The sequence below is a fragment of the Sminthopsis crassicaudata genome, chromosome 5, assembly GCF_048593235.1.
Source record: "Sminthopsis crassicaudata isolate SCR6 chromosome 5, ASM4859323v1, whole genome shotgun sequence".
Classification (NCBI taxonomy): domain Eukaryota; kingdom Metazoa; phylum Chordata; class Mammalia; order Dasyuromorphia; family Dasyuridae; genus Sminthopsis; species Sminthopsis crassicaudata.
In genome coordinates this window covers 313,899,386-313,924,804 of record NC_133621.1, presented here as the reverse complement: position 1 = coordinate 313,924,804, position 25,419 = coordinate 313,899,386, and the positions used below count along the sequence as shown (strand labels likewise).

Below are 25,419 nucleotides of genomic sequence, written 5' to 3'. Positions count from 1 at the left end.
TATTGTTTTTAAAATTTTTAAAAAAAAACTATTACAAAAATAGTGGAAAAAATAAACTGAATGTTGAAAATTATCTTTATAGAAATCAAACCATTCTCCAATTGATAAATGGTCAAAGGATATGAACAGACAATTCTCAGATGATGAAACTGAAACTATTTCCACTCATATGAAAGAGTGTTCCAAATCACTACTGATCAGAGAAATGGAAATTGAGACAACTTTGAGATACCACTACACACCTGTCAGTTTGGCTAAGATGACAGGAACAAATAATGATGAATGGTGGAGGGGATGTGGGAAAACTGGGACACTGATACATTGTTGGTGGAGTTGTGAAAGAATCCGGCCATTCTGGAGAGCAATCTGGAATTATGCCCAAAAAGTTATCAAACTGTGCATACCCTTTGATCCAGCATTGCTGCTATTGGGCTTATATCCCAAAGAAATACTAAAGAGCGGAAAGGGACCTGTATGTGCCAAAATGTTTGTGGCAGCTCTTTTCGTAGTGGCTAGAAACTGGAAAAGGATTGGATGTCCATAAGTTGGAGAATGGTTGGGTAAACTGTGGTATATGAATGTTATGGAATATTATTGTTCTGTAAGAAATGACCAGCAGGAGGAACACAGAGAGGCCTGGAGAGACTTACATCAACTGATGCTGAGTGAAATGAGCAGGACCAGAAGATCGCTGTACACTTCAATGCTGTATGAAGATGTATTCTGATGGAAGTGGAAATCTTCAACATAAAGAAGATCCAACTCACTTCCAGTTGATCAATGATGGACAGAAACAACTACACCCAGAGAAGGAACACTGGGAAGTGAATGTAAACTGTTAGCACTACTGTCTATCTACCCAGGTTACTTATACCTTCGGAATCTAATACTTAATGTGCAACAAGAAAATGGTATTTACACACATATATTGTATCTAGGTTATACTGTAACACATGTAAAATGTATGGGATTGACTGCCATCAAGGGGAGGGAGTAGAAGGAGGGAGGGGAAAATTTGGAAAAATGAATACAAGGGATAATATTATTTTAAAAAATTACTCATGCATATACACTGTGAAAAAAATTATAAATTAAAAAAAAAAGAAAATTATCTTTATATGTCATTGGAAAAACAAAATACAAACAAAATACCATCAAGAGGGAAAAAAAGCTTACACTAGGTCATGTTGGGGGAGGAGAGAGATACAAATACAAGCCTGCTGGTTTCTGCAATCCAGCGGTTCCTACTCCTCAGAGAGGAGAATTCAGGTGAGAAGGAGCCAGGAGAGGAGGCAATGTGGTCATGAACAGGAGAAGGTGGGAGGTCAGCCCCAGAGCCCAGAAACCTGAGGGTAAGTTATTACACTGAATGGATGCATTTAGAATACTAACAATACCATTTCTGGGGACTTATCCCAAAAGAGATTTAAAAAAAAGAAAGAAAAAGGAAAGGACCTATTTGTACAAAAATATTTTAGCGGCTCTTTTCTTAAGGCAAAGAACTGGAAATTGAGGGGATGTCAACAATTGGGGAGTGGTGGTACATGATTTTGATGGGATACTATTGCTCTATAAGAAATGATAAGCAGGATGCTTTTGGAAAAACCTGGGAAGTCCTCCCTCCCCAGGTGATGCAAAGTAGCGATATTATGGGATGATCAGCCGCCGGTGACTTTGCTCCTCTCAGCAATAAGATGATCCAAGACCATTTCGAAGGGCTTGATGAAGAATGCGGTCCATTCCCAGAGAAAGAACTGATGGGGTCTGGGTTTTGAAGCAGGCTTGTTTTTATTTACTTTATTTTTTGAGGGTTTTTGGGGGGCGGGGGCTATGATTTCTTTTGCAATATGACTTTTATGGGAACGTTTTGCGTGGTCTTCCAGCTTCTCTGGGACAATGGCCTAGCTGCGGTCGGAGGCCACTTCCAGACTTCAGATTTGATGGTCCTGTGCCTTAATGGATTCACTTTTTCTCCTTGAACTCGGAGGGAAAAGCTAAGAGTAGTGGAAGGTTACAGAAAGTGGAAATTCCCTAAGTACTTAATAATTACTGATTGACTCCCTCACATTTCAACCCACCCCAAAGTAGAATGGATGACCCCTGGAGGTGGTGAGCTCTCCGTCCCTGGAGGTGTGCAAGCAGAGGCTGGCTGACCAAGTGTCGGGATGCAAGAGAAGGGTTTTGCTTGGGATGTGGGGGTTGGTCTGTGAATCTCCAAGACCTCCTTCTCCTGTCCCCTCACAGACGGCGTTTCCCTCCTCGTTCCAAGGGCCCTTCCCTACAAAGATGCTCCTGTTGCCCTGGCTACATCTGGGCAAATCTAGGCCCAGTCCCTTCCCCTCGATAAACCTCAGTTTGTTTGTAGGTGTCATGAGGGATGGGGCAGAGCCTCCCTTGGGAGAGGGGCTGGGCCAGCTCCACCAGCTCAGCCCTGGACCTGGGATGCCCTCTGGTGGAGAGTGGGGGAAGACCCTCTCCGGGCAGCCCCAAGCCCAGAAAGGGGTTTTTGCCCAAGCAGCAGGCCCTGCCTTGGCGGAGACGGAGGCAGCATGTGCCAGGAAGGGCAAACCGCAGGGCCACCAGCGGCGCCCCAGTGCCTCAGGCGCCCAGCGACACCGGCCGGGTGAGGTAGGCTCCCGCCTACCCGGGCTTGGCCCCATAGGCCTGCAGAGAAGAGGCAACAAAAGGGCTGTGTCTCTTTAAGGAGAGAGCATGAGCTCATCTTTCTCTTCCCACAGCTGATGTCATCATGTAGCCGCACGCATGCAAGCAGCACCCCGGTGCCGGGCAGGGAGGCACAGGGCCGTCCTGCAGGGCTGGGGCAGGGGTGGGGAGGGGGAGCTGCACAATATGGCAGCACCTGGCTCCGAGGCTGAACTCATTCCCAGCCAGCTCTCAACCTTCTCCCCTCCTCCTCTCCTCCCTCCTCCTTCTCCTTTCTTCTTCTCCCTCCTTGTTTCCCCCCCTCCTTCTTCCCTTCCTCCTCCTCTCCCTCTGTTCCTTTTCCCCTCCCTCCTCCTCCTCTTCTTCCTTTCTTCTCCCTCCCTCTTTGTCCTCCTCCCTTTATCCTTCTCCCTCCTTCTCCTTGTTTCCCCCTTCCTTCTCGCTCCTCCTTTGTCCCCTCCCTTTTTCTCCTTCTGTCCCTTTCCTTGTTTTCCACTTTCTTCCCCCTCTCCTCCTGCTTCCCTCCTCTGTAAAGTCAAACTAAGAATTGGAACCCAAGACCCTTTCCCTTATTTTCTCCTCTAGTTAGTGCCCCTCGAGGCCAGGCCCTTGGCCCCTCCAGCCGCACCTGCCCCTCTCACCTCCTCCGGTTCCCCCTCCCCTGCTCATTTCCACGCCACCTCCTCGCTGGGCTTCCCATTTCCCTCTGCTCTACTCCTCCTTCCCAGCTGCCAAAAGAATCTTTCTGAATCCCAGCTGAGACGGGCCCCTCAAATACCTCCAGAGGCTCCTCCTCGCCTCGGAGCCCCGTTACAGCTCCCACCCAGTTCGCACTTTCCCTTCTCATTCCCCCCTTCGGTGTCCCGGCCGATGGGCGCGTTTGCCCAGGAGATCTGCCCCCCCCCCTCCCCGCGCACCACTCCTTCCTTCCCCTGTCAGTCCGGGGACCGCTCCCTCGGGAAGCCGCCCCGGATTTCCTGCCGCTGGAAGCGCCCTCTCCCCGCTCCCACGCCCCGGAGGCCCGGCTCCCAGCGCACTTCGCTTCTCCCTCCCTCGGAGGGGCGGCAGTTTTTCAGCCCGAGTCTCCCACCACCCAGCAGCGGGAGCGCCCGCCCGCAGCAGGCTTCGAGCCGCCGGTTATTGGCTGGGAGCACGAATGCAAATTAGGGAATCTCCGCGAGAGTTCACCGGGACTGCGCCCGAGCATCCCGAGCTCCTGGGGATCAGCCACAGTGCCCCAGCAGAGGGAGGACTGAGAGCAAAAGCCCCCGACCCCCCAAGGGTCTTTTCCGGGCGGGCGGGCCCGGGAACCTGCAGCCGCTCTGACCCTTGGCCAAGTGTGCGGTTCGGTCAGACAAAGATTAATTAAGTGTCCCAGACCCCGGGAATACAGAGGCCGCCGACCCCCAGGAGCTCCTTTTATCCCGAGAGAGGTTCCCCTTGTGAGTACAAAGAATATGGCACTAGGAAATGTCTTTTCCGGTTTCCGGCCCAGGGCAGTTTGTGATGAGAGAACTGATTCCGGATGGAGGGTACCGAGCGCAAATGATGCGGGTGATGCAGACACCCATGGCGGCAGGCCCCAAAGGTTGGCGGTCAGTCATCCAAAAAATCCCCAAGGGTGCTTCTCTGACAAAAGGCAGATTACTTAGGGGAGAAAATGAAGGGTACATAGACACCAGAAATGGTCAACACGAAAGAGAGTGAAATGTGAAAGACAAGTTCCTCAGCGGAGCTCGCCGTTCCCCAGTAGAAAGGGGAGCACCCCACCAGCTTGGAGCACGTCCTCAGCTGGCAGGCGAGACCCTGAAGGAGACCCGAAAGGTTCCCTAAAAGTCAGTCAGCTGTAAGGAGAAGTGGGGCTGGGGAGATGCCACATGCCATGGGGAAGGGGAAAGACCGGGAGGCAGAGAGCCATGGCTGGGGAGCCAAAGGAAGGCTGCCGGGATGGCCCACAGGCAGATCATCTCAGGAAACAGCCTCAGACACCACCGGGATTTCGGACTGGGCCAGGCTGCTGGAGGACCTCCCCAGAGGCTGGGACACCTGCACCCGCACCTTTCCCCTGCTTGTCTCGGGGACCAGTTCTTTAGTTTCTTTCTCCAACAAACTGTTCAGAATCTCATCACCAGGAAGGTTCCAGAGGGGAACCCAGAAAGACGGGGCTGACTTCCCTAGGCCCCGCTGCTCCCCCACATTCCTCCCTCCCCTCCCCATCCTTCCCTCTCCCCTCTCTTCCGTCCCCCCCATTTCCCTCCCTCCAGTTTCGCGAGATGCTCTGCCTTTCTCCCTTGGGATTTAAGTCTCTGGAGCCCAGGGACCGGCCTGTTTGCTTGTGGTTGGATTGCAGTCTAATGCCAAGGGCCTAGCAAGCCTTCATGAAGGGGAAGCCAAGGCGGGACCAGGAAAGGAAGCTTTGACCCAGCCTGTGGTTCAGGATCACGGGATTCTGAGGCGTCCCCGAGGCCGGAGCATCACCAGGCCTGTTCCCGTCCCGAGGATGGCCTGGGCTTGCTTATTCATGAGGGGAGGCAGAGGGAAGGGGGAGAAGGGGGCCCTCTGACCGCCCCTCAGCCCTACGGCCAAATGTGTTCGGGGCCACTCCCGGGCTCCTCCCAAGTGTGGATGGGGGGAGGGGCTCGAGGCGCCGCACGGGCCCGAGGCCGGCTGGTAGGAGCACGACGGGCGAGCCTCTTTCCCCTAGGAGGAAACCGAGGCGGGCGGGCTTCGCAGCTTGGCGCAGCTCGTGCTCTCGGACTGTGGGGAGCCTGGGACCCTCCCTCCCTCTGCTGCCCCGCCTCCGCCGGTGGCTCCCACTTTTCGGTGCGGCGGCTCCTCGTTAACTGCAGGGGGAAGCGTCCAAGCGGCGCTGACCCCTCGGGAGGGCGCAGGCTCCCGGGTTGCCTCGAGGCGCTCACAGGGAAGCTGAAGGGGGGAGGGAGAGCGACGGGCGGCAGCCTCTGCTCGGCTCTGGCTTCTCTGGCCACGGGCCGAGAAAAGGTCCCTGGAAGGGGTTTGAAAAGCCCCCCGGCGCTCCCCTTCTCCGTGTCGGGGCCTAGAGCAGATCGGGATCCCAAGGCCAGAGCCAGCCGCCTACCCGCAGGCAGAGCGCGGACGGCAGGGAAAGCCCGCGTCCTCCGCTCTGACCCGGGGGCCGCCCGCAGACCCAGCGGGCTCCCCTCTAGGTCCGCCCGGGCCTCCGCCCAGCGGCCCAGGACAAGGGGGCGGGGAGGCGCCGAGGCCGAGAAGGGGCGAGCAGCTGCAAGGGTCCCCCGCGGCGCAGGGGCATGAGGAACCAGCCAAGGAGCCTCGGCCGGCCGGCGTCCCGGGGGTCCCGGGGGTCTCAGGGAGCTCTGTGTCCTAGTAACGGTCCCGGTATCTCGGGGGACGGGCTCCCGGGCTGCACGCGCGCTTCCCGGCCGGGGAAACCGAGGCCCTCGGCTGCGGGAGGGGGCGTGTCCTGGCCCCCGGGGCCGGGGCGCGCAGGGGCTGCCGGAGCGGCCTCCGGGCCCGGAGAGGGAAGGGCGCGGTGGCGGGCACCCGCGTGGGCAGCGGCCGGGGGCGGGGCAGCAGTGGGTAGGGGCGGCCCCCGTCCGGTACCAGCTCCGCTCCCTCCGCGCAGGTGCGGAGTGAGCTGGGAAAGCCAGGGGAGGGAAGGGACCGGGGCGGGGCGGGGCGGAGCCTGGGGGCGGGGCGGCGGAAGCTCTCCCTCCCCTCCCCTCCCTCTTACTTCTCCCTCCCCCCCAGTGGGGCGCTGTCGCTCCCGCCGCCGCCGCCGCCGCTGCCGCCGCCGCTGCTCGGGCTCGGGCCGGACGCCGGACGCTGCGATCGCCCCCGGAGGTGCCCCGGAGCGCGGCAGCCGGTCCCGCTCCCCTTCGGGCTCCTCCCCCGGGGCCCCCTCCCGCGGGCCCCCGCACCTGCGATGAGCCCATGGCCGCGTCGCGGACGCCCGGCCCCGACGCGGTCCGCGGAGCCCAGCCACGAGGAGGAGGAGGGGGCCGGCGGCGGCGGGGCCGGGGGCCGGCGGGGCCCGGGACGCCGAGGGCGACCGCTCCCTGCAGCAGATGCTGCGGGCCATCGCCGAGGAGCGGAGGCGCCTCGGCCTCCGCCAGGAGATCAGCGGCCTCGGTGAGGGGGCCTCGGCGGACCGGCCCGGGGGCGGGGGTCAGGCCGAGGGAAGCCCCGGGGCGGGGGCGTCGGCGGGGCGGCGGGCAGGTGAGCCAGCCTGCGGGGGCGGGGTGAGGGCGCCGCCCGCCCTCCGGGGGAGTCCCCGCGAGGGGCCGGCTGTCAGGGTGCTGGGGGGGCGCCCCGGGCCAGGGGCTTGCGGATCCCCGATGGCGGCTCCCGGGGCTCCCTGCGCGCTCGCTGCCTTTGTCTCCCGGGCGGGGAGGGGGGGGGGCGCTGCGGGGGCCGGGGCCTTGCTGCCGCCCCCTTCTGAGCTCCTTCCAGGCCCTCTGGGAGCGAGGGGTCCCGGCGCAGGGGACGGCCCTCCCGGTGTGGGAGCACCTATTGTTCTGGGTGCCCTTGGGATCGGGGACGGGAGGGGAGGGGCAGAAGAGACTGACCGAGACCCCAGCCCCCAGCGTCCTCCCAGCCTCAGCACCTCCGCGGACTCCGTGAGTCAGTCACCCCCTCCCACCCAGGTGAATGACTTCATCCCGTTCCCAGCAGGAGGAGACCGTTCCGGGGGCGGTGGGGGCCCCTCTCTCTGCCCCGGGGGCGGTTGGGGAAGGGGGGGGGCTTTTATACAGGAGACAATGCCCAGCCCTGCCACGGCCTGGGAATCCCGGGCCCCCACTGCAAAATGAGAGGCGGGGTCGCCGGCCCGCCAGCCCCTTCCCTAGATCCCATAACAGGCCAGTCTCAACGGCCTGGCCTCCTCACTGAGAGAGGCGGCCTGGGCCTTCGGGTTGGAGAGGAGGTGCCAGGCCCCTTCCACTCGCCCGGGGCTCTGCACTGCTCACCCCTCAGGACGGTTGTGGGGAAGCGTGGAAACAGGAGCTGCCATTGGGGGGGCCCCCACGGACATCATGGAGTTTTGAATAGGGCCTTTCTGGCAAGCAGGGGGAGACCCAGCCAGGAGGAGCTTGAGGCTCCCAGAAGCCCCCCTAGCAGATTCCTCCCCCCATACCCACCTCGGCTTTGTTCCCAGAGGGGCCTTGCCTGGGTGGGGGCAGGGCGGTTCCCTTTGGCCCAGGGGCAGGAGGCCTAGCCCTGCCTCACCAGGCCCTTAGCTGTCATCTCTTCTCTCTGGCAAAATGGCCATTAGCCAAGAGGGAGGGTCGTCAGAGTCAGTGGGACACAAAAGGGGGCTCCTCGGATCTTGGGGCGGGCAGGAAGGCCTATCCCGGAGCGGAGGGCAGCGTTCTGGGCCACAGAGAAGGCACTGAGCTGGCCCCTGCTGCTGCTGGGTGTTCGAGCAGGGCCTGTTCCTCCTGCTAGCCACATGGAATCCTGGGAGACCTGGCTGGCCCTGTCCTAGGTGCTGCTCCCTGCCTGTCCCTGCCTGCGCCTTTGTCTCCCAGCACGCTCTTCCCAAACGCTGGGCCGCCAATCAGTGCCAGAAGCACTTGGGGGGGGGGGGGGAGGCTGGCCGGGAAGCTGCCTTGGTGGCCTGGGAGTGAGGGCGGTTGCATCTAGGCGCTGGAGGGTTCAGCACGTGGAGCTCTGAGATGGCTCCTGGGACAGCTCCTCGTGGGCAAAGGCGGGCAGTGGGAGTCTGCAGACCTGCCAGGGAAGGAGGCTTCAGAGTTAGCTTGGATTGAGGCGGCTCCAGCCTCCACTCTAGAATCAGGAGTGGGGACAGGCAGTAGTGAGCACATGAGGTGACCAGTCCTTCCTGACTGAGTCCCCTCTGCCTGGCACTCCTCTCCGGCTCGCTCTCTTGCCCACAGGGCCAGATGCCCTTGGGACTCTTGACGCAGGCATCCTAAATCGTAGAATTTTCTCTGTCGCCCAGCACTCTCCCCCGTCTAACTGTGGAGACCGTGCCCCTGAAGCCGGCTCCTTTGCTGAATGAGGCTTCAGTGGCTCCTGCGGCTGGCAGCAATCGGACACGCGGGAGGGGAGGCTTAGGGACAGAGACTGCGTTTCAGGTGCTTGTTGCAGGCCCAGATGAAGGGGAGAGCCCCGAGGCGAGCACAGCAGGACAGGGACAGTTGAATGAGTCCTGAGAAGGTCCGAGGGCATGATCTGGAGGTGCCAGTCAGGGAGGGAGGAGAGCTGAGGAGAAGAGGGGGCAACGGCCGGGCCCAACACCGCAGGGGCTCCAGGAGGGTTGAGAAGGGGCCGTTTTGGAGAGGGCGCTGTGGATGGAACAGTGGGTGAGAAGCAGAGGGTAAGGCCATTCTTATGGAGTTTAGCCACAAAAGGGAGATGTCCCAGTTGGGCCAAGGCAGGGGAACCTTCCCGGGACGATCCCAGCTTTTGGATCAGGGCAAGGCTGTGTAGCCAGTGGACAGAAGGGCTGCCTTGGAACAAGCCCTGGTTCGAGCTCGCCTCTGCCGCGCTGCTTCCTGGCGATGGGACCCAGACGAGGCCCATAAACCAGGGAGCCCTCAGACGCTGTTACCACGGCGGTCCGTGTTGGCTGGCCTGGGAGAGACGCCTAGTGAAGCCTGGGTTAAGCTCTTAGGTGCCAGTCTGTACTAAGAGCTGGATCAGAAGGCCTCCCCTGTGCTGGAAGGAGCTGGAAGGGAGGGCTCCCCCGTGGGCAGGAGACCCGCCTCTGCCCAAGTGCTTCCCCATGGTTTCTGTCACCTAAGGTAATGATGCAGCCATGGTGGCGATGACCCCGTCTTAGATGGAGAAACTGAATCCCAGACTCAATTGTCTGTGCTCATCCAGTCAGGGCTGGAGCCAGCCCGGGTCTCAGCCCACTGAACCTCCCCACTCTCCATTCCTTGGTGGCTGGCCTTGCAGGGAGCATGACAGAAGGTGGCTACACCGATTGAGTCTGCTCTGGTGTGACCCTCGGGTCCTGGGACCCTGGAGAAGTTCTTTCCATCTGTGTGGGGCCTCCCTGGTCCCCGGCCTCCCCCAGCCTTCCCCCTCCTTTCCTTTGTGCTTTTGAGAGCATTCCTTGGGCTCTGGGGCACTTGAGGGGCCGTGGGTCCCTGGACCTGGAGGCTGGGGTCCTGGACTTCTCAGAATCCCTTCTCTAGTAGGAGGCGCCTGAGGCCAGACTGGCTGTCATAGCACTGATGGCGGCCCAGGCTCCTTTTTCCGAGGCTCCAAAGCCTTTCAGACTGAGCTCTTAGGCTGGGGGAAGCTCTTGTATTTGCTTCTTCCTGGAAAGCCAGGCTCTTTCTGCTCCATGGGCGTGGGGGGGGGGGGGGGGCTGTCAACTCGGCTCTGCTGAGAGCTTAAATCCATTGAGCTCCAGTGATTGAGGGGCAGCTTGTGGAGGGACACCCCTCTGGTTCCATCTGGGAAATGGGAAGAAGTCTTGTCACCTTCCCAAATTTGCTGTCTGAGCTGCAGCTGTATTGTCCAAAGGAACTTCCTCTCTGGGAGTTCCCTAAACTTATAAAAACCATCCTTCCCCTCACACATTCTGATCCTGCTTCATGGAGCAGAGGAGAGATCTAGGCTCTAGAAGGGTCTGCTGGTGGGCCCCAAGCTCTGGGCTGTCTGTGAGGGCTGCCGCCGCATCTGTGCAACTGCAGGGGTAGGAAACACCATCATGTCTGTGACCCGAGGACCAGCTGGCCCCCAGGAATGAGGAGCCCTAGCTGTGTTTGGATCCCCCCATTACTTGCTTTGTGTGATTTTGGACAAGTGATTTCATTGCATACCTTTGCCTCAGTTTCTCCTCTGTAAGATGAGTTGGACAGGGGACAAGTGATTTCGCCTCTGCCTCTGTGCCTCAGTTTCTCCTCTGTAAGATGAGTTGGACAGGGGACAAGTGATTTCCCCTCTGCCTCTGTGCCTCAGTTTCTCCTCTGTAAGATGAGTTGGACAGGGGACAGGTGATTTCGCCTCTGTGTCTCAGTTTCTCTTCTGTAAGATGAATTGGACAGGGGACAAGTGATTTCCCCTCTGCCTCTGTGCCTCAGTTTCTCCTCTGTAAGATGAGTTGGATAGGGGACAGGTGATTTCGCCTCTGTGCCTCAGTTTCTCCTCTGTAAGATGAATTGGACAGGGGACAAGTGATTTCCCCTCTGCCTCTGTGCCTCAGTTTCTCCTCTGTAAGATGAGTTGGATAGGGGACAGGTGATTTCGCCTTTGTGCCTCAGTTTCTCCTCTGTAAGATGAGTTGGACAGGGGATAGGTGATTTCGCCTCTGTGCCTCAGTTTCTCCTCTGTAAGATGAGTTGGACAGGGGACAGGTGATTTCGCCTCTGTGCCTCAGTTTCTCCTCTGTAAGATGAGGTTAGAGAGGGATGCCTCCTGAGCTCTAAAGGAGCAGGACCCAGCCAGGAACCATGTGTAACTCTTCTCGGTGTAAGCCCTGCTACAGAGGGACTTGTCTGAAGCCCCCCGACTTCCTCAGGCTGCAGAGGTACAGGAAGTGGGATGGGTGGACATGACTCAGAGCTTTCAGTTCCTTGGCCTGTTGTTCCCCTACCCCCACTTCCACCCCCAACCCTCCCAGGGCCAGAAGGAGGGCGGGAGGTTCCTGGCTTTGGAATCCAGAGCTAGCTCAGGGCTGAGTTTCTCACTTGCTGTTCCCAGGGATCTGTGATCCCCTCCTTCATGACAGCTGATGTTTCTGTAGCTCTTGCTTTATAGGTTTTTTTTCCAAAATTAATTTTTTTTCTCCAAGTTTGCATTCTCTGTTCATCACTTCTTCAGTTACTGAGAAGATTAAAAAAAAAAAAAAAGCCTCTGGTCCAAGTACAGCTAGTTAGTAAAACAAATACTCCTCATGGCCTTGTCCAAAAGGGTTTGTCCTCCGAGTTCCCTCTGGGGGCAGGCAGCAGGTTTCAGCAGGGGCCTCCGCAATTGTAGTTGGTCATCTTGTTGATCAGAATTTTTAAGTGTTTCTCTTCATGATGTTTTTATTGTGCAACCCGTTCTACAGGTTCTGCTCTCTCTCTGTCAGTTCGTAGAAGTCTTTCCAGGATTCTCTGAAAGCCCTCTTGCATCATTTCTTAGAGCACCATAGTATTCCATCATCTTCATACCCCATAACTTGTTCAGTCGTTCCCCATTTGATGGATGTACTATCGGTTTCCAGTTCTTTGCTACCACAAAACGAGCTGCTCTCAGTATTGGTGTAGATATGTGCCATTTCCCTTTTCTGTGATCTCTTTGGGGGTATAGATCAGTAGCAGTGTTGCTGGGCCAGAGTTTAATAGCTTTGGGGCACAGTTCCAAATGTCTTTATAGAATGGCTGAGCCAGTTCACAGTTCCACTGAGGATGTGTCAATACATTATGTTTTTCCACAGTTCCTCCAGCATTTTTCTTTTTCCATTTTTGTCAACTGATAGGTGTGAGATGAAACCTCAAAATTGTTTTAATTTGCATTTCTCCAATTTAATGATTTAGGTCATTTTTTTTTTTTTTTATGTGACTAACGATAGCTTAGATTTTATTCCTTTAAAAAAGTGCCTGTCTCCTTTGACCATTCATTAATTGGAAAATGTCTCTTATAAGTTTGAGTGGTTCCCTATATATTTCAGAGGTACCAGTTAGTATCTTTATCAAAGGAACTTGCTGCAAAACTTTTTTCTTTCCAGTTTCTCCTGTTTTTAGCCATATTGATTTTGTTTGTGCAAAAATGTTTTAATTTTATAGAATCCAAATGACCCATTTTATCTCCTGTGAACTTATCTCTGGTCCTCCTCCATTCATGCATCAGCTTCAGTTCCTTCCCTGCTCTTCCCTGAATGTGTTTACGATGGCACCATTTCTGACTTTATTTTGGTCTCTGCCTACTTTCCCCAGCAGCTTTTGTCCAATAGTGAGTTTTTGCTCCTGTGGCCGAGGTCACTCCCTTGCTAGTCCTCTGCCCCTGTGTACTTTATCAGTTCTACTGCTCACCCCTCTGTTTCTTACCTAGGACCAGAGTGCTTTGGTGACTATGGTAGTGAAGTTTGTGCTCTCAGGCCCCTTTCCTATTCATCGATAGATTTCCAGCTATTTTCTACACATGATTTCACTGGGAAGGACATTCAGGAGGTTCTATCATCTCCATTTTATAGTGAGGAAGTTAAGTCCCAGAGAAAGGCTGTGACTCACCTAGAGTCACAAGGCCATGAGCAGCAGCAGGGTGTCCTCCCACCCTGGACAGTTCCTGATCTCTGCCTTGGAAGCCAGGTCTTTTCAGCTGTTCCTGAGGAGTCTCAGACCCAGAGCTGCAGAGTCTTGAGTCTTTCCCCTCCACTCCGTGTCACAAGGGAAGAAGCTGCAGTCCAGGGAGAGGAAGGGACTTTGTGCATGAGGAGGTCACTTTAGTGTCAGAAGTGGGATTTGAACCCAGGAATCTGCCAGAAAGGAGTTAAAATAAGAGTGACTGGAGATGGAATCACTGATACTCTGACTGGGCAGTGAGACCAGCCTGGATCTGAATCCTGCCTCCCTGTTACCTTGGCCAAGGGCCTTGGTTTCCTATTCTGTCAAGTGAGTGGGGTGGCCTGGCTGAATGACAAGGTGGGTCCCTTGTGAATGGATGATTCTGTGGGACTGGAGAATGGGCCTTGCAGTGACCTAAGTGGCGTCCCGGCTGGCTCTCCGTCTGAGCCACCGATGCCCGTCTACCTCGGGGGAGCATCATCTCTTTGCCTGCTTTCCTAGGGCCAGCCCGTCTGACCCCAGACAGCAGAGTCAGGCACAATGGGGGCCTAGTACAGGGAGATAAATTTCTACTCAACTTTGAAAAACATCCTTTTAAAATTACGAACACATTTTCAGAAGCTCGAATGATTCAAAATGAAAACAGAACTTTGTAACTGGAGCTGTGAACTCAGCTGAGGGACAGTCTGGTTTTTGACAGTGCATATTAAATTTAGCCTGGTAGTAGTAATAAAATTGTCCTGCTTCTGTGTCCTTTTCTGAACTTCCCCTGGCTCTCCTCTCTCTATTTTTGGAAGCTTCAGTGATACTCTTGCTTTGTCTCAGGCCTCTCTCTCCTTCCTTGTAGCCAGAAAATATAGTCCGAGGAGATCCATACTTTATTTTTGTCTGATAAAATGTCTCTGTACACCTTCAGCTCTCTGCAGCCATAGCGGCTTTAATCAGAGCTCTGAAGTCTTTCAAAGTTGTTTTTGGTTTTACTTTTATGGTCTTTGTTGGGCTTATCTGAGGGCGATCTGTGGGTTCTTCAGATTGGTGCTTTGTTTTCCATGTTTATTAGTTCTCGGTCGTTTGCTTGAATAATTTCTTGCATTCTGGTGTTCAGGTTTTTTGACTTGCTGCTTGTTTTGGGGAAACCTATGATCTTTAAGTCTCTGCAATCAACCTGTTGTACTTGTGCGGCGGTTATGTTTTCTTTTCTTCCAGATTGTCTTTTACTTCTATATTGCCATCTAGTTGTTTTCTCTTTTGGTTCTGCCATTTATATCTCTTGTACAGCTTGTAAATTCTCATTTTTCTTTAACCAAGATAGAACATGTTCCGGGGGTTTCGTGTTCCTATGAAATCCTTAAGATCCTCTGACTCCTTGAGCGTCGCTTCTGTTTCCTTTGTTTTACAGTATTTATTCAGAGGCGTTTGGGCTCACTTGGGTATCCTGGAAGCCATGGTCCTTTCTGTTGCTTATATCTTCCCTGTCCCTTTATGTTTGTCTTTAAGGTCTTTAACTGAATTTTCTTTAGCCATTGCAATCTGTGTGCTTCCCATTTCCCTATTACTAATTTTCTAGCTGCTTCTCCTTCCATAAGAGGCCCAAAGGATCCTTGGCCTCCTCCCACCTGGACAGTTCCTGATCTCTGCCCTACGTGATTTTTTTCTTCACTGATTAATCTTGGAATTCCCCATTTGGAATCTCAGCTTTCCCAACTGCTCCTCGGTCCCACCGTCTCTGGGGTCCCCGAGAATGGATTTCCTGTGTGCCTGCTGGAGGCAAGGGGAACGCGAGTACGGGGCTGGCCCGGGCTTCACTGGGTCTGGGCCTCAGCTTCCACCCCTGGACAGATAATTGTGCACTCTCTCCTACAACATCCCGGAGAGATGGCCCTCGCACCTTGGCTGGGGGCCCTCCAGCGACGGGAGCTCCCTGCTTCTCAGAAGCCCACCTGGCGATTCATTCTCTCAGTTCCCAGATTCTCAGGCTGTGTGGTCCCCCAGGTTGGAGAAGGCCTCCTCTTCTCATTCTCCAGAAAGGAGTCCCTCTCCTCGGCTGCCATCTGCCTCTTCCTTCCTTCTCCAGGCCTGTTTTGTCTTCTAGATGCTTACAAGTTCAGGTCTGTCTGGACGAGGGGCGAACCCTCCTGCATCCCGGGGCGTCCTGGCCGGGCCTGGCTGGCCGCTGACTAACGGTGGGTGCTGCGCCTCGTTAGGGAGCAGTTCCCAACACTGGGCTCACCAAGGGGAGTAGCTGGGCCCGATTAGTCCCAGATTGTGTGTGTGACACCTCCCCTCCTCCCTTGAGCAGACATCTTCTGGGGATTTAAAAGGATCAACTCTGACTCTCAGTTGTGTCCTGGGTATAATCAGGAGGCCCAACAGGCTGCTGGGGGATGCTGTGACAGTCTTCTAACATGGCTTCTTCCCTCCCCCATCCATATCCCATTGAGGAGCCAGAAACCTCCCAGACTCCCCCGAGCTGGGATTGGGGTCCTCACCCCAGGATTGGAGGCCATTCTGGAGCCTCCCTGATAAGGGACCAGCCGGGGTCACGATCAGTCTTTAGTTTCTGCTTTTCCTGCCCTCAGCCCCTGCCAGTTTAACCACTGAGCTCAAGCAGAACCCAGCCGTGCAGGCACTCCCTCTACTGGGGAAGGATGCTGGGCAGACCTCAAATGAAGCTCTAGGACTGAGGACAGCCCCTCCACCCCTTTATTTTTATTTTTTGCTGAGGCAGTTGGGGTTAAATGACTTGCCCATGGAAGTATTGTGTCTGAGGTCACATTTGAACTCGGGTCCTGCTGACTGGCTGGGGCTCTGTCCACTGAGCCACCTGCTTGCCCTCCCTTCCCCCTTTACCAGGCTAATGCTCGAGGTCTAAGATCTGAAGGGCGTTGTGAGCCACCGTTCCCTGCTCTGAGCCCTTTGGGGCTGGCTCCTCTCCAGGGGCAGCGGCCGCCTCTTAACCCAGGCACTCGAGGTCCTCCCCAGCGTTCCCAACAGACTTCCCCTCCCAGCGGGTCTCTCTGATCATGCCTCGTGGAGCCTCCATCAGTTCTTTACTTGGAGGTTTGTGATAATCCTGTTCCGGCTTCATCCTTGTTACCCCGAGGTCACTGTGCTCTGCGGTCCCTTTGTGCGGCTCTGCGTAACTGTCCCGGTCGCCACAACCCTCCGTGGGCGAGTGTCCGGGGAAGGCGGGCGCTCTGACGGTGGCACCCCGGCTGGAGCCCCCTTTCCCCCACTTCTCTGACGGCCCAGACACGGCCCTGCTGAAATTAGTCCGATTAAGGGCCTCCGAGCATCCGGTGAGAGGGAGTCAGTGGTTGAAGCCAGTTCAGTGGCCGGAGGCCCCCCGCCACTGCTGGAGCTGGGAGACCGAGCCCTTTGGGTAAGCGACAGAGAAAGGGCCTGTCCCTTGTTGCCCAGCCGTGCGACTAGCGGAGTGGAGACGCTGGTAGTCCGGGGCTGGTGACTCGCTTCATTGCGCCGTTGGCTTTCCTGGCCCGGGACCCCTCTGCAGGATCGGCAGCCACTTTCCTTCCCTCCTTGGCCTGCCTTGGGCCGGAGCAGACGCTTCCCACAGGCCTCAGGCTGCCCGAATGTTGCCTCCAGGAAGGCTCCCGGGCCCCCCTTCCTTTGTCCCAGTTACCGCTCCCGGTCTTACATCCTCTGGTTTACCTGGGACTTCCTGACATCAGGGACCCTTGTGGTTTTTTAATTTTACGTGGGGACCAGTGCAGCACAGGCTGCCCTGGGGCTTCATCCTTTCTTCTGTGGAATGGGTGTGCCATCTCTCGGGGTGCCTGGGGGAATGCAGAAGTGGCCTTGGGAGGTGGCGGGGTGGGGGTCTGTGGCTGCTCTAGGAAGGAAGCTCCCATGGGCTCGGGGTTTCCCATCACGGGGTGTGCACGCGGGCCAGGATGGTGAGACACAAAATGAACACTGCACGCCCTGAGCTGCGGCTCCCTGCCCACTCCCTGGCACCAGGCGCTTGGCTCGCATGCCCAGGGTCTGGGGGCGGCTGAACAAGCAGCTCGAGGCCCAAGGTCTCTCAGGGTTCTCATGTGGCTGGTCCAGAGGCAGAGTGGAGGGACCTTGTCCAGGGTCGCACAGTAGCCAGAGTGGGGCTGAACTCTCACAGCCCAGGCTCTTCCCGAGGCCCACCCTACCAGCCCTGCGGGCTTCCTGGGGACAACGGCTTGGTCTAGGGCTACAGGGTGACCCTGGGGGCCAAGTCCCCTTGGCCGGAAAAGCTGCCAAAGGAAAAGGCCATGTGAGGCCCCAGACCTGAGAGGTCCGGAGGAGGAGGAAGCAGGGGAGAAGGATGCCCTCTCTCAGGTCCCCGGCCTTGGGGTCCCGGCTCCCTGGGCATTTCCAAAGGCAGCTGTGGGGGCTGGTGGGCCGCCTGAGCGTGGGGCTGCAGATGCGGCCTGGGAGGCCGGTCAGTCCCTGTGCCCTCGGAGGCCGAGGCTCATAGCCCAAGGTGGGAGCTTGGGGGCCCCCTCCAGTAGGAATGTTGGAGGAATGGGTCAGGACGCCCATCACTGGGCTCCCCGCCCCCCAGCCTCCCCGGAGGAGGCCCTGTCCTCTGCCCGGAGAGGGAGCGCCTCCTTCCCCTGCCCCGAGTCCGAGGCTTGTCCAGGGATCTGGGCCGAGAGAGGGCCTCTTTGTTCTTCAGGGCCCCGGCCCCCGCTCCTAGCAGGTCAGGGCTCAAAGGCGCCATTCAGGGAAGACAGAGGCCCATTTAGCTCCAGGCTCCCAGCCAGTGTGGGAACCACGCAGGCTTCTGCCTTCCCTGTCCTGCAGCTGTGCAAGTTTGAGGAGGAGGCCCAGGTGGGGCCTGGCCCCCCCCCCAGGGGCAAGCGGCGGGGTTCTGGGTCATCACCCCCATTGGGCAGAGAGCCCAGGAGGGAGTGGGGGTTGGAGGCTGTGGGGACTTTGGCCTCTCAACCAAGAAAGCCTTCCCTCCCCCCTGTGCCCGGCTTACCCGAGCTTGCCTTCTGGGATGGTGGAGAGAAAGACTGGGGGAGGAGCTGCTGAGCCCAGCCTGGGAGGGAGGGAGGGTTCTGGGGCCGGGCTGCAGGGGCCCCCGAGGGCAGCAGCTGAGGGATCACTGCAGCGGGAGCCCAAAAAGGCCGGGAGATGGGGCGTTTGGGGAGAGCGGCTGGTGCTGCTCAGGCAGAGTCTGCCCCAGGCTGGAGCGAAGTCATGGACGGGTTGCCCTGATTGCTGGACTTACCTGGGGAAAGTTGTAAGCTCCCGCCAGACCGGGGCCTCCCCTAATTCTGTGCAGGAGCCTGGGGAGCTCCGCGGCGGGGCAGGCCCCACTCGTCCCCACGAGGAGCTGGGTTTGAGTTCGCCTGGGCCTTCCCATGCCTGCCAAGTTCCTTCTCCAGGACTCGGACGCGGGCATACGAGTCCCGCGGGATGGGCCGGGCTGGGAGGCCATCCCCCAGCCTGGCGTGGCTCGTGGGGCAGCGGGGAGCCTGTGGTGGCTGGTGGGCCGCCACGGGGACTCCCCTCTTTCCCTGAGCCTTCTGCTGCTCTCCCCTTGTTGCGCCCTCCCTCCTGCCCCGCGCTTAGGGGCACACAGCACATGTGGGCACGTCGCAGGTGGTCAGTCGCTGGGGCCCGTGCCAGCCTGTTCCCCACCAACCCCTCTGGCCGCTTCCCCAGGGTGCTTCAAGGATGACCGCATTGTCTTTTGGACCTGGATGTTCTCCACGTACTTCATGGAGAAGTGGGCCCCGAGGCAGGACGACATGCTGTTCTACGTGCGCCGCAAGCTTTCCTTCGCGGGCAGCAGTGAGAGCCCCAGTGACGACGGGAAGAAGGTGAGCCCCCAGGTGGTCTGTCTCTGTGGCCCACTGGTCACTGTGTCCCAGCCCCACGGGGCAGAAAGTGGAACCACCTCTTGTACAGAGGGGGAAACTGAGGCTCAGAGGGGAAGGACTCTGCCACTGGCGGCCTCCAAACACTGCTTGAGGGAGGCCGGCTCCTTTGCCCATGAGTGCCTCCAGGCTGTGTCTGACATGGAGGGGGGCCCCTCCTCCAGATGCCCCGTTGGGGCTCCGGGCCGGCGCTTCCCTCTCTCCCTCAGCCCCCTCCCCGCCAGCTCCTGGATCCTCTTCTCAGAAGCGCATCCCCTGGGGCAGTGGGCACCAGAGCTGTCCCTTGCCTCCCACTTCAGCAGCCGGGAGAGTGGCCTGGGGCCTACCCCACCCAGAGTTCCTGCCTGCTCGGAGCCCTCCTGGTGCTCCCAGCCTGGCTGCCATCTCGAGCAGAAGGGCAGTCCCTTCATGTACTTGGTGACTCGAATGAGGCAGATACAGAATTTGAACCCAAGCCTTCGGACCCCCAGGTGCAATGAGAACAAAACCCTGCCCTCCTGCCCAGCCCTCTCCTGGGGATCCTAGAATGCTAGAGCTGTCAGAGCCTGTCTGTCCGGACCCTGGGAAAAGCTGAGGCCGCACAGGGAAGGGAGCACCTCACCCATCTGCGCTCCTACCCGGGGAGGTTGGACTTGTCCTCTAGGGTCCCTTCCAGAAGCTGCGCTATCTGTAATCAAGGAAAGTCACGTATTAGCCCTACTGTGTGCCAGGCCGTGGCTGACGAGAGCCCTTTATTTAGGCCTCCTTTGTACCAGGCCCTGGGTTCAGAGCTGAGGACGCTCGCGGGCTCCGTCCCGACACCTGGCCAGGAGGGCGCCCCAGAGCCCACTCTCCGAGCACCGGCGGAGCCCCTTCCTGAAGGCTCTGTGCTGGGGACTGGGGGGGGCAGGTGGAGGGTGCTGGCCCCTGCTGCTGGCAGGAGCCCCAGCATGGAGACGGGGGGTCAGGCTGCAGGACGAGACTGCGGATTTAAAGCATCTTTTTAAAAATGGCCCCAGAGATCCCAGTGAAACCACTGCCTTCATTTTGTGGCCCGCTTCTCCTGTCCCGCCCAGACCCTTATCATAGAGACTGAACTCCGAATGGGCCTGTTCCTGCTCCAGAGGCAGGGCTGGGGCCTTTCCCCTGTAATCGGGTGCCCGGCTTGACGCTTTGCCTTGCCCTCTGAGAGGGAGCTGGAGGCACCCCCAGTTTTATGAGCATTTGGGGCGGCTGCCAAGCAGGAGTCTCCCTCCCGGACTGTCCCCACTGTTGGGGGCGGGGCAGCGGGCCTGGCTGGGCCAGACCTTCCCCGGGGACTCATTAGTCAGTCAAGAAGCATCTATTAAGCACTTGGTGTATGGAGAGAGACAGACCCCCAAGTGCACACCCCGTGACGGGGAGCTCGCTCCCTCCGGAAGCCTCTGGGGAACAGCTCCCTTTGGGGTTCTGCCGTTGGGCCTCTCAGGGCAGGAGGGCTGGGCTGGGCCGCTCACGAGCCTGGACTCCCACCCAGCAGGTAGATGTGGAAGTGTACCGGCGCGATTCCAAGAAGCTGCCGGGCCTCGGGGACCCCGACATCGACTGGGAGGAGAGCGTCTGCCTGAACCTCATCCTGCAGAAGGTGTGTGCGCCCCGGGGGGGCCGCTGGGGAGGGGGAGCCCTGGGGAGGGCCGCCCAGTACAGAGATGACCCCCGGGGTCCTGCGGCAGGGGGGCCACAGCAGCCCCCTAACTCCCGCCCGCCCGCTTGTCCTCTCGCAGCTGGACTACATGGTGACGTGCGCCGTGTGCACACGCTCGGACACAGGGGACATTCACATCCACAAGAAGAAGTCCCAGGTGAGGTCCCGGCCCCGAGGGTCGTCCCCCAGGAGGGTGGGGGGCTCGGCTGTGGGCCGGACTTGTGGGCTCGTGTGGGAGCAGCCCCCCATTGTCCGGAGGGCCTCTCTGCGGGTGTGTATTCACACTGGGACCATACGGCCTAGCCTGGGTCCTCAACCTCCCCTTCCCTCCCGCCCCCCACGTTTGCCTCTAGTTCAGCCGCTGACAGTGGCGGCCCGCCCCGGGGGTGGGGGCTGGGGCGCCCCCCTCACTCCCCCGCTGACAATCTCTTCCAGCAAGTGTTCGCCTCTCCCAGCAAGCACCCCATGGACAGCAAGGGGGAGGAGTCCAAGATCAGCTACCCCAACATCTTCTTCATGATTGACAACTTCGAGGAGGTGAGCGGCTGTGGGGGGCCTGGCCCGGGGCGTGCCCCGGAGCTTGGGTACTCAATGAATGTGTGGGCAGGGGAGCGGGCTGCCAGAGACTGTTCTCGCCCTCCCTGGGCTCGGTTTCCCGCGGTACAAGGCGGGGCTGTCTGAGGGGGCGCAGCCGGGACACTCCTGGCCGCCTCTGGAGCGCAGGCCCCGGGGCTCTGACCCCCCTCCCCGCCCCCAGGTGTTCTGTGACATGTTTGTGGGAGAAGGCGAGATGGTCTGCGTGGAGCTGGTGGCCAGTGACAAGGCCAACACCTTCCAGGGCGTCATCTTTCAGGGCTCCATCCGATACGAGGCCCTCAAAAAAGTCTACGACAACCGGGTGAGGCCTTCAGGGCCCGGAGGCAGGCTGGGAGCCAGAGGGGCTGGGCTGCTCCGCCCCTGCCAGCCCGTCCTCAGCCCCTCCCCCTCTGACCCCCCTGTTCTCGGCCCCTCCCCCTCTGACCCCCCTGTTCTCGGCCCCTCCCCTTCTGACCCCCCTGTTCTCGGCCCCTCCCCCTCTGCCCCCCCTGTTCTCGGCCCCTCCCCCTCTGCCCCCCCTCTTCTCGGCCCCTCCCCTTCTGACCCCCCCTGTTCTCGGCCCCTCCCCCTCTGACCCCCGTTCTCGGCCCCTCCCCCGCCTGAGTCCCGGGGGCTCGGGGGCTGAGGGCCTCTGTGTCGCACCGGCAGGTGAGCGTGGCGGCTAAGATGGCGCAGCGCATGTCTTTTGGTTTCTACAAGTACAACAACATGGAGTTCGTGCGGATGAAGGGGCCGCAGGGGAAGGGGCACGCGGAGATGGCGGTCAGCCGAGTTTCCACGGGCGACACGTCCCCCTACGGGACGGAGGAAGACTCCAACCCAGCCTCACCCATGCACGAGCGAGTAAGGGTGCTGGGGGCACAGGTCAGGCAGTGCTTCCTGGAGGGGGTGGCCCTCGGAGCAGCCGATGGAGACGGCTGGGCACAGGGGCGGGGCGGGGGGGCGGGGCCTCTCGGGAGCCCCCTCCAAGCAGAGGGTTTCCTGTGGTCGGGGCTGCCTTCGTCCCGCGGGACGACGTTTTCTGCCATTTGTGGCCAGATGCTGACGGACCAGAGAACTCCCAGTGACAAAAGTCCCGCCAGGGCAGCCCGGGCTCCGTGCCAGCCTGAGACCCCAGCCCGGGTGCTGAGCGGCGGCCCCTCTGCCTGGGCGCGGCCATCCCGGGCACCGGCGCGACTCCAGCTCGGGCCCTGGCGCGGTGGGCAAAGGCAGAGCCCGGGAGCCCCTGGGGCTCTCCGTGGGTCTCCCGGACGAGAGCGCTGGGCCTCGGGGGACGCAGAGTGGGGGGGGGTTCTCTGGGCGCCCGCCTGAGTGCCAGGGGCAGTTTCTCCTGTGGGCCTTGTGAAGGTGGAAAGGCCACGCGGAGCAGGGGGTGATCCTCACTGCTGTTCTCTAGGTGACCTCCTTCAGCACCCCTCCCACCCCAGAGCGCAACAACCGGCCCGCCTTCTTCTCCCCGTCCCTCAAGCGGAAAGTGCCGCGGAATCGGATTGCGGAAATGAAGAAGTCCCATTCAGCCAATGACAGCGAGGAATTCTTCCGGGATGATGACAGCGAGGGTGAGGGGCGTGGCAGAGACTGCGGGCCCAGCCCGGGATGTGGCTTTGGGGAGAGCTCGTGCTGGGCCCAGGCCCGGTGCCTCCCGTATGCTTGCGGGCCTAGGAGGGCTGCAGCCGCCGCCGCCTCCCGGCTCTGACCCTCGCCCTCTCCTCCCGCAGCGGACCTGCACACCGCCACCAATTTACGGTCGAGGTCTCTGTCGGGAACTGGGCGGTCGCTGGTCGGATCGTGGCTCAAACTCAACCGGGCCGACGGGAATTTTCTCCTCTATGCACACCTAACCTACGTCACGTTGCCCCTGCATCGGATTTTAACAGGTAGCCTCGGGCTCTCCCCGGGCCCCTTCCCTGCCCCCCTCTTGTGGGGGAGGCAGGAGTGTCTGAGAGGGGAACAGTTCCGGGCAGAATTGACGGGCACAGGCCCGAGGATCCCGCGGAGGAGCACTCAATATGCAGTTACTGTGTACCAAGCGGGCTCCTCCTGAAGCTCTTAGTCAAGCAGTGGCCAGGGAAGGCCGGATTGGGGAGGCAGCGAGGGAGCCCGTGGGCTCCCTAGCCAGAGAGGGCCAGGAAACACCCAGTCCCACGGGCCTGACTTGCCCTTGTTGCCGCTGAAAGCAGGTCCCGGAGGAGAGAAAGGGCCAGGGGCCACAGGAGGGACGGGCTTGGGGACCCTGGCTGAGAACCTGCAGACAGACCCTGGAGGGGCCCGTGACCACGCAGCTGGTGGGAGGGGCGATCAATCCTTTTCTTTATCCCTCCCTTTATTTCCTCTCTTCTTCCTTCCTCTCATTTCCCCTCTTCTATTTTCAATACTTCCATATTACTTTCATCTTTCTTATTTACTTCCTTTTATTCCTTCACGTTCCCTTCTCTTCTCTTCCTTTGTCCCCTTCTCTCTTCCTCTTCTCCTTCCCTCTCTCCCTCTGTCCCCTTCTCTCTTCCTCCTCTCCTTCCCTCTCTCCCTCTGTCCTCTTCTCTCTTCCTCCTCTCCTTCCCTCTCTTCCTCTGTCCTCTTCTCTCTTCCTCTCCCTCCCTATGCCCTCCTCTTTGCTGTGCTTCTGCAGACATCCTGGAAGTTCGGCAGAAACCCATTCTGATGACGTAGCAGCGCGCCCCGGAGAGCCAGCACTGCCCTGGCTGCCGCTGCCAAGTGCAAGTGCCTGTCTGCCGTGGTTCTCCGCGACACCCGCCGCCGCTGCCCGGAGTCCAGAGTCCAGCGCCTGCCCCTGCCTGGCCGGGCTTGCCCGAGGGAAGCCTCTCAGAACACCAGCCGCCCCCACTGAAGTGCCTCTTTCTCCTCCCACGCCGCCTGGCCCCCCGTGTCCGCGCCGCAGATGCCCCGATGAGGATGTGGGTTCAGAGGAGGCCGGGCGAGCGGGCCGTCCTCACGTTAGGATGGAGTCAGTTTTCCAACAGATGAGAATCAGCCGAGTTTGCAGGGGATCGTCTGAACCCAGCCAGGGGAGGGTCTCACGGTGACGCTTGTGGCCCAGCCGGCCCCTCTTCTGGTGACTGATGGCTCGGCAGGGGCCGGGGCAGAGGGAGGAGTGGACCCAGAACTCTTGGCCAGGCTGAGGGCAGTCCCTTTAAGTGCTCTGGGGGAAGGGGGTTTCCTGCATAGCCGGCCCCCTCCCACTTCCAGCCAAAGAATACCCACCACCCATCTGGAGAAAGGCCACTCTGGGCACAGACTGTGAGAGGGGCGGCTGGACGCCTGGCGGGACCCTCCCAATCCCTTGGCTGCTCCACACGGAGGTGGCATCCTTGGGGGCTGGGGCAGCTTCTCGGTCCTGTGACTGTACATTGGTCCCGTTTTTCAGTCCGACACACTGAGGCGCGACGGGAGTAGGCGAAGGTGGTGGGGGGTGGGGGAGGGCATCATTATAGCCCGATGGAGGAAGGAAACTTTGAACGGAGGTGTGAATGTCTACTTCCATATCCCCTCCCCCTTGGCGGGCAAGTCGCTCCACCGTGCCAGCCTTGAATTTCATCCACGACCCAGCACGAGGCGGGTTCCCATTCTTTCTCCCGCTCATGGGGGCCTGTTTAGTGGTCCTGGTGAGGACGGGGGTCACCCAGGTCCGTCTGGAATAAACCTCCTGCTGACCTGCTTCCATTGTGGCCGGTTTGGGAGCCAGCCTGGGGCACCGGGAGGGCTCGGGGTGGTCAGTGACTGCAGAAGGCAATGTTTCCCCAGTTTGGCCTCAACATGGGGGTGGGAACACCCCAGGCAAGTGATTTCGTTTCTCAGTGCCTCAGTTTGCCCATCTGTAAAATGGGGCTAATCACCTACCTCACAGGGGGTCAGGAGAGTGAGAAAGACGAGCAGCGGGTCACTCACAGGGACAGGGTTCACCTCCATCAGAATCACATCCCCAGCCTGGGCAATGTGTTCCAAAATTAGAGGCCATCTCAAGACCAGTGCCAAAAGGTTCCTTTTCCCTTTGGGGGAGAGGAATTTCCTAGGAGGCAGGAGCCCCTTGCCTGCCCAAAGAATCCCATCTCTCCCTGCTGTGTGGGGGGCGGGGGGCCCTGCAGAGGGTGCGAATGCTCCACCTAGGAGGGACGGCCCTGCCCAGTCCCCGCACACACCCCAACACACCCAAGCATTGCTGAGCTGCATGGGGCTGGGACCTGCATTCGAGTCCCAGCCCCTCAGTTAGCCCCCAGGGGACCCACAGGAGGGGGCAAGGTCTGAATCTGGTCCTGCGGCCCAGGGGAAGTTTCCCTGGATCAGGCGGCTCTCTCCTGGGCTCTGGCCTCCACCTGAGAAGCCTGGCCGGGGCCTCAGATTGAGGGGCCGGTCA

General features: G+C 59.1%; 1 protein-coding gene across 4 annotated transcripts; it reads left to right on the top strand.

Annotated features, from left to right (window-relative positions):
• Positions 1-6,451: 6,451 nt before the first annotated feature.
• Positions 6,452-24,723, top strand: KIAA0930 (KIAA0930 ortholog). 4 transcript variants are annotated; one of them, XM_074272146.1, is made up of 10 exons: positions 6,452-6,792; positions 18,576-18,733; positions 20,289-20,393; positions 20,533-20,610; positions 20,889-20,990; positions 21,211-21,351; positions 21,699-21,914; positions 22,447-22,609; positions 22,769-22,927; positions 23,677-24,723. In XM_074272146.1, the coding sequence occupies exons 1-10, from the start codon at positions 6,729-6,731 to the stop codon at positions 23,715-23,717; spliced, it is 1,227 nt and encodes a 408-aa protein (XP_074128247.1). In that variant the 5' UTR covers positions 6,452-6,728; the 3' UTR covers positions 23,718-24,723. The 4 variants fall into 4 exon arrangements, with proteins under 4 accessions (XP_074128247.1, XP_074128246.1, XP_074128245.1 ...); XM_074272145.1 differs by having other exon boundaries at positions 6,453-6,792; positions 20,286-20,393; XM_074272144.1 differs by lacking the exon at positions 6,452-6,792 and adding an exon at positions 17,890-18,127 and having other exon boundaries at positions 18,513-18,733; positions 20,286-20,393; positions 21,699-21,893.
• Positions 24,724-25,419: the final 696 nt, after the last annotated feature.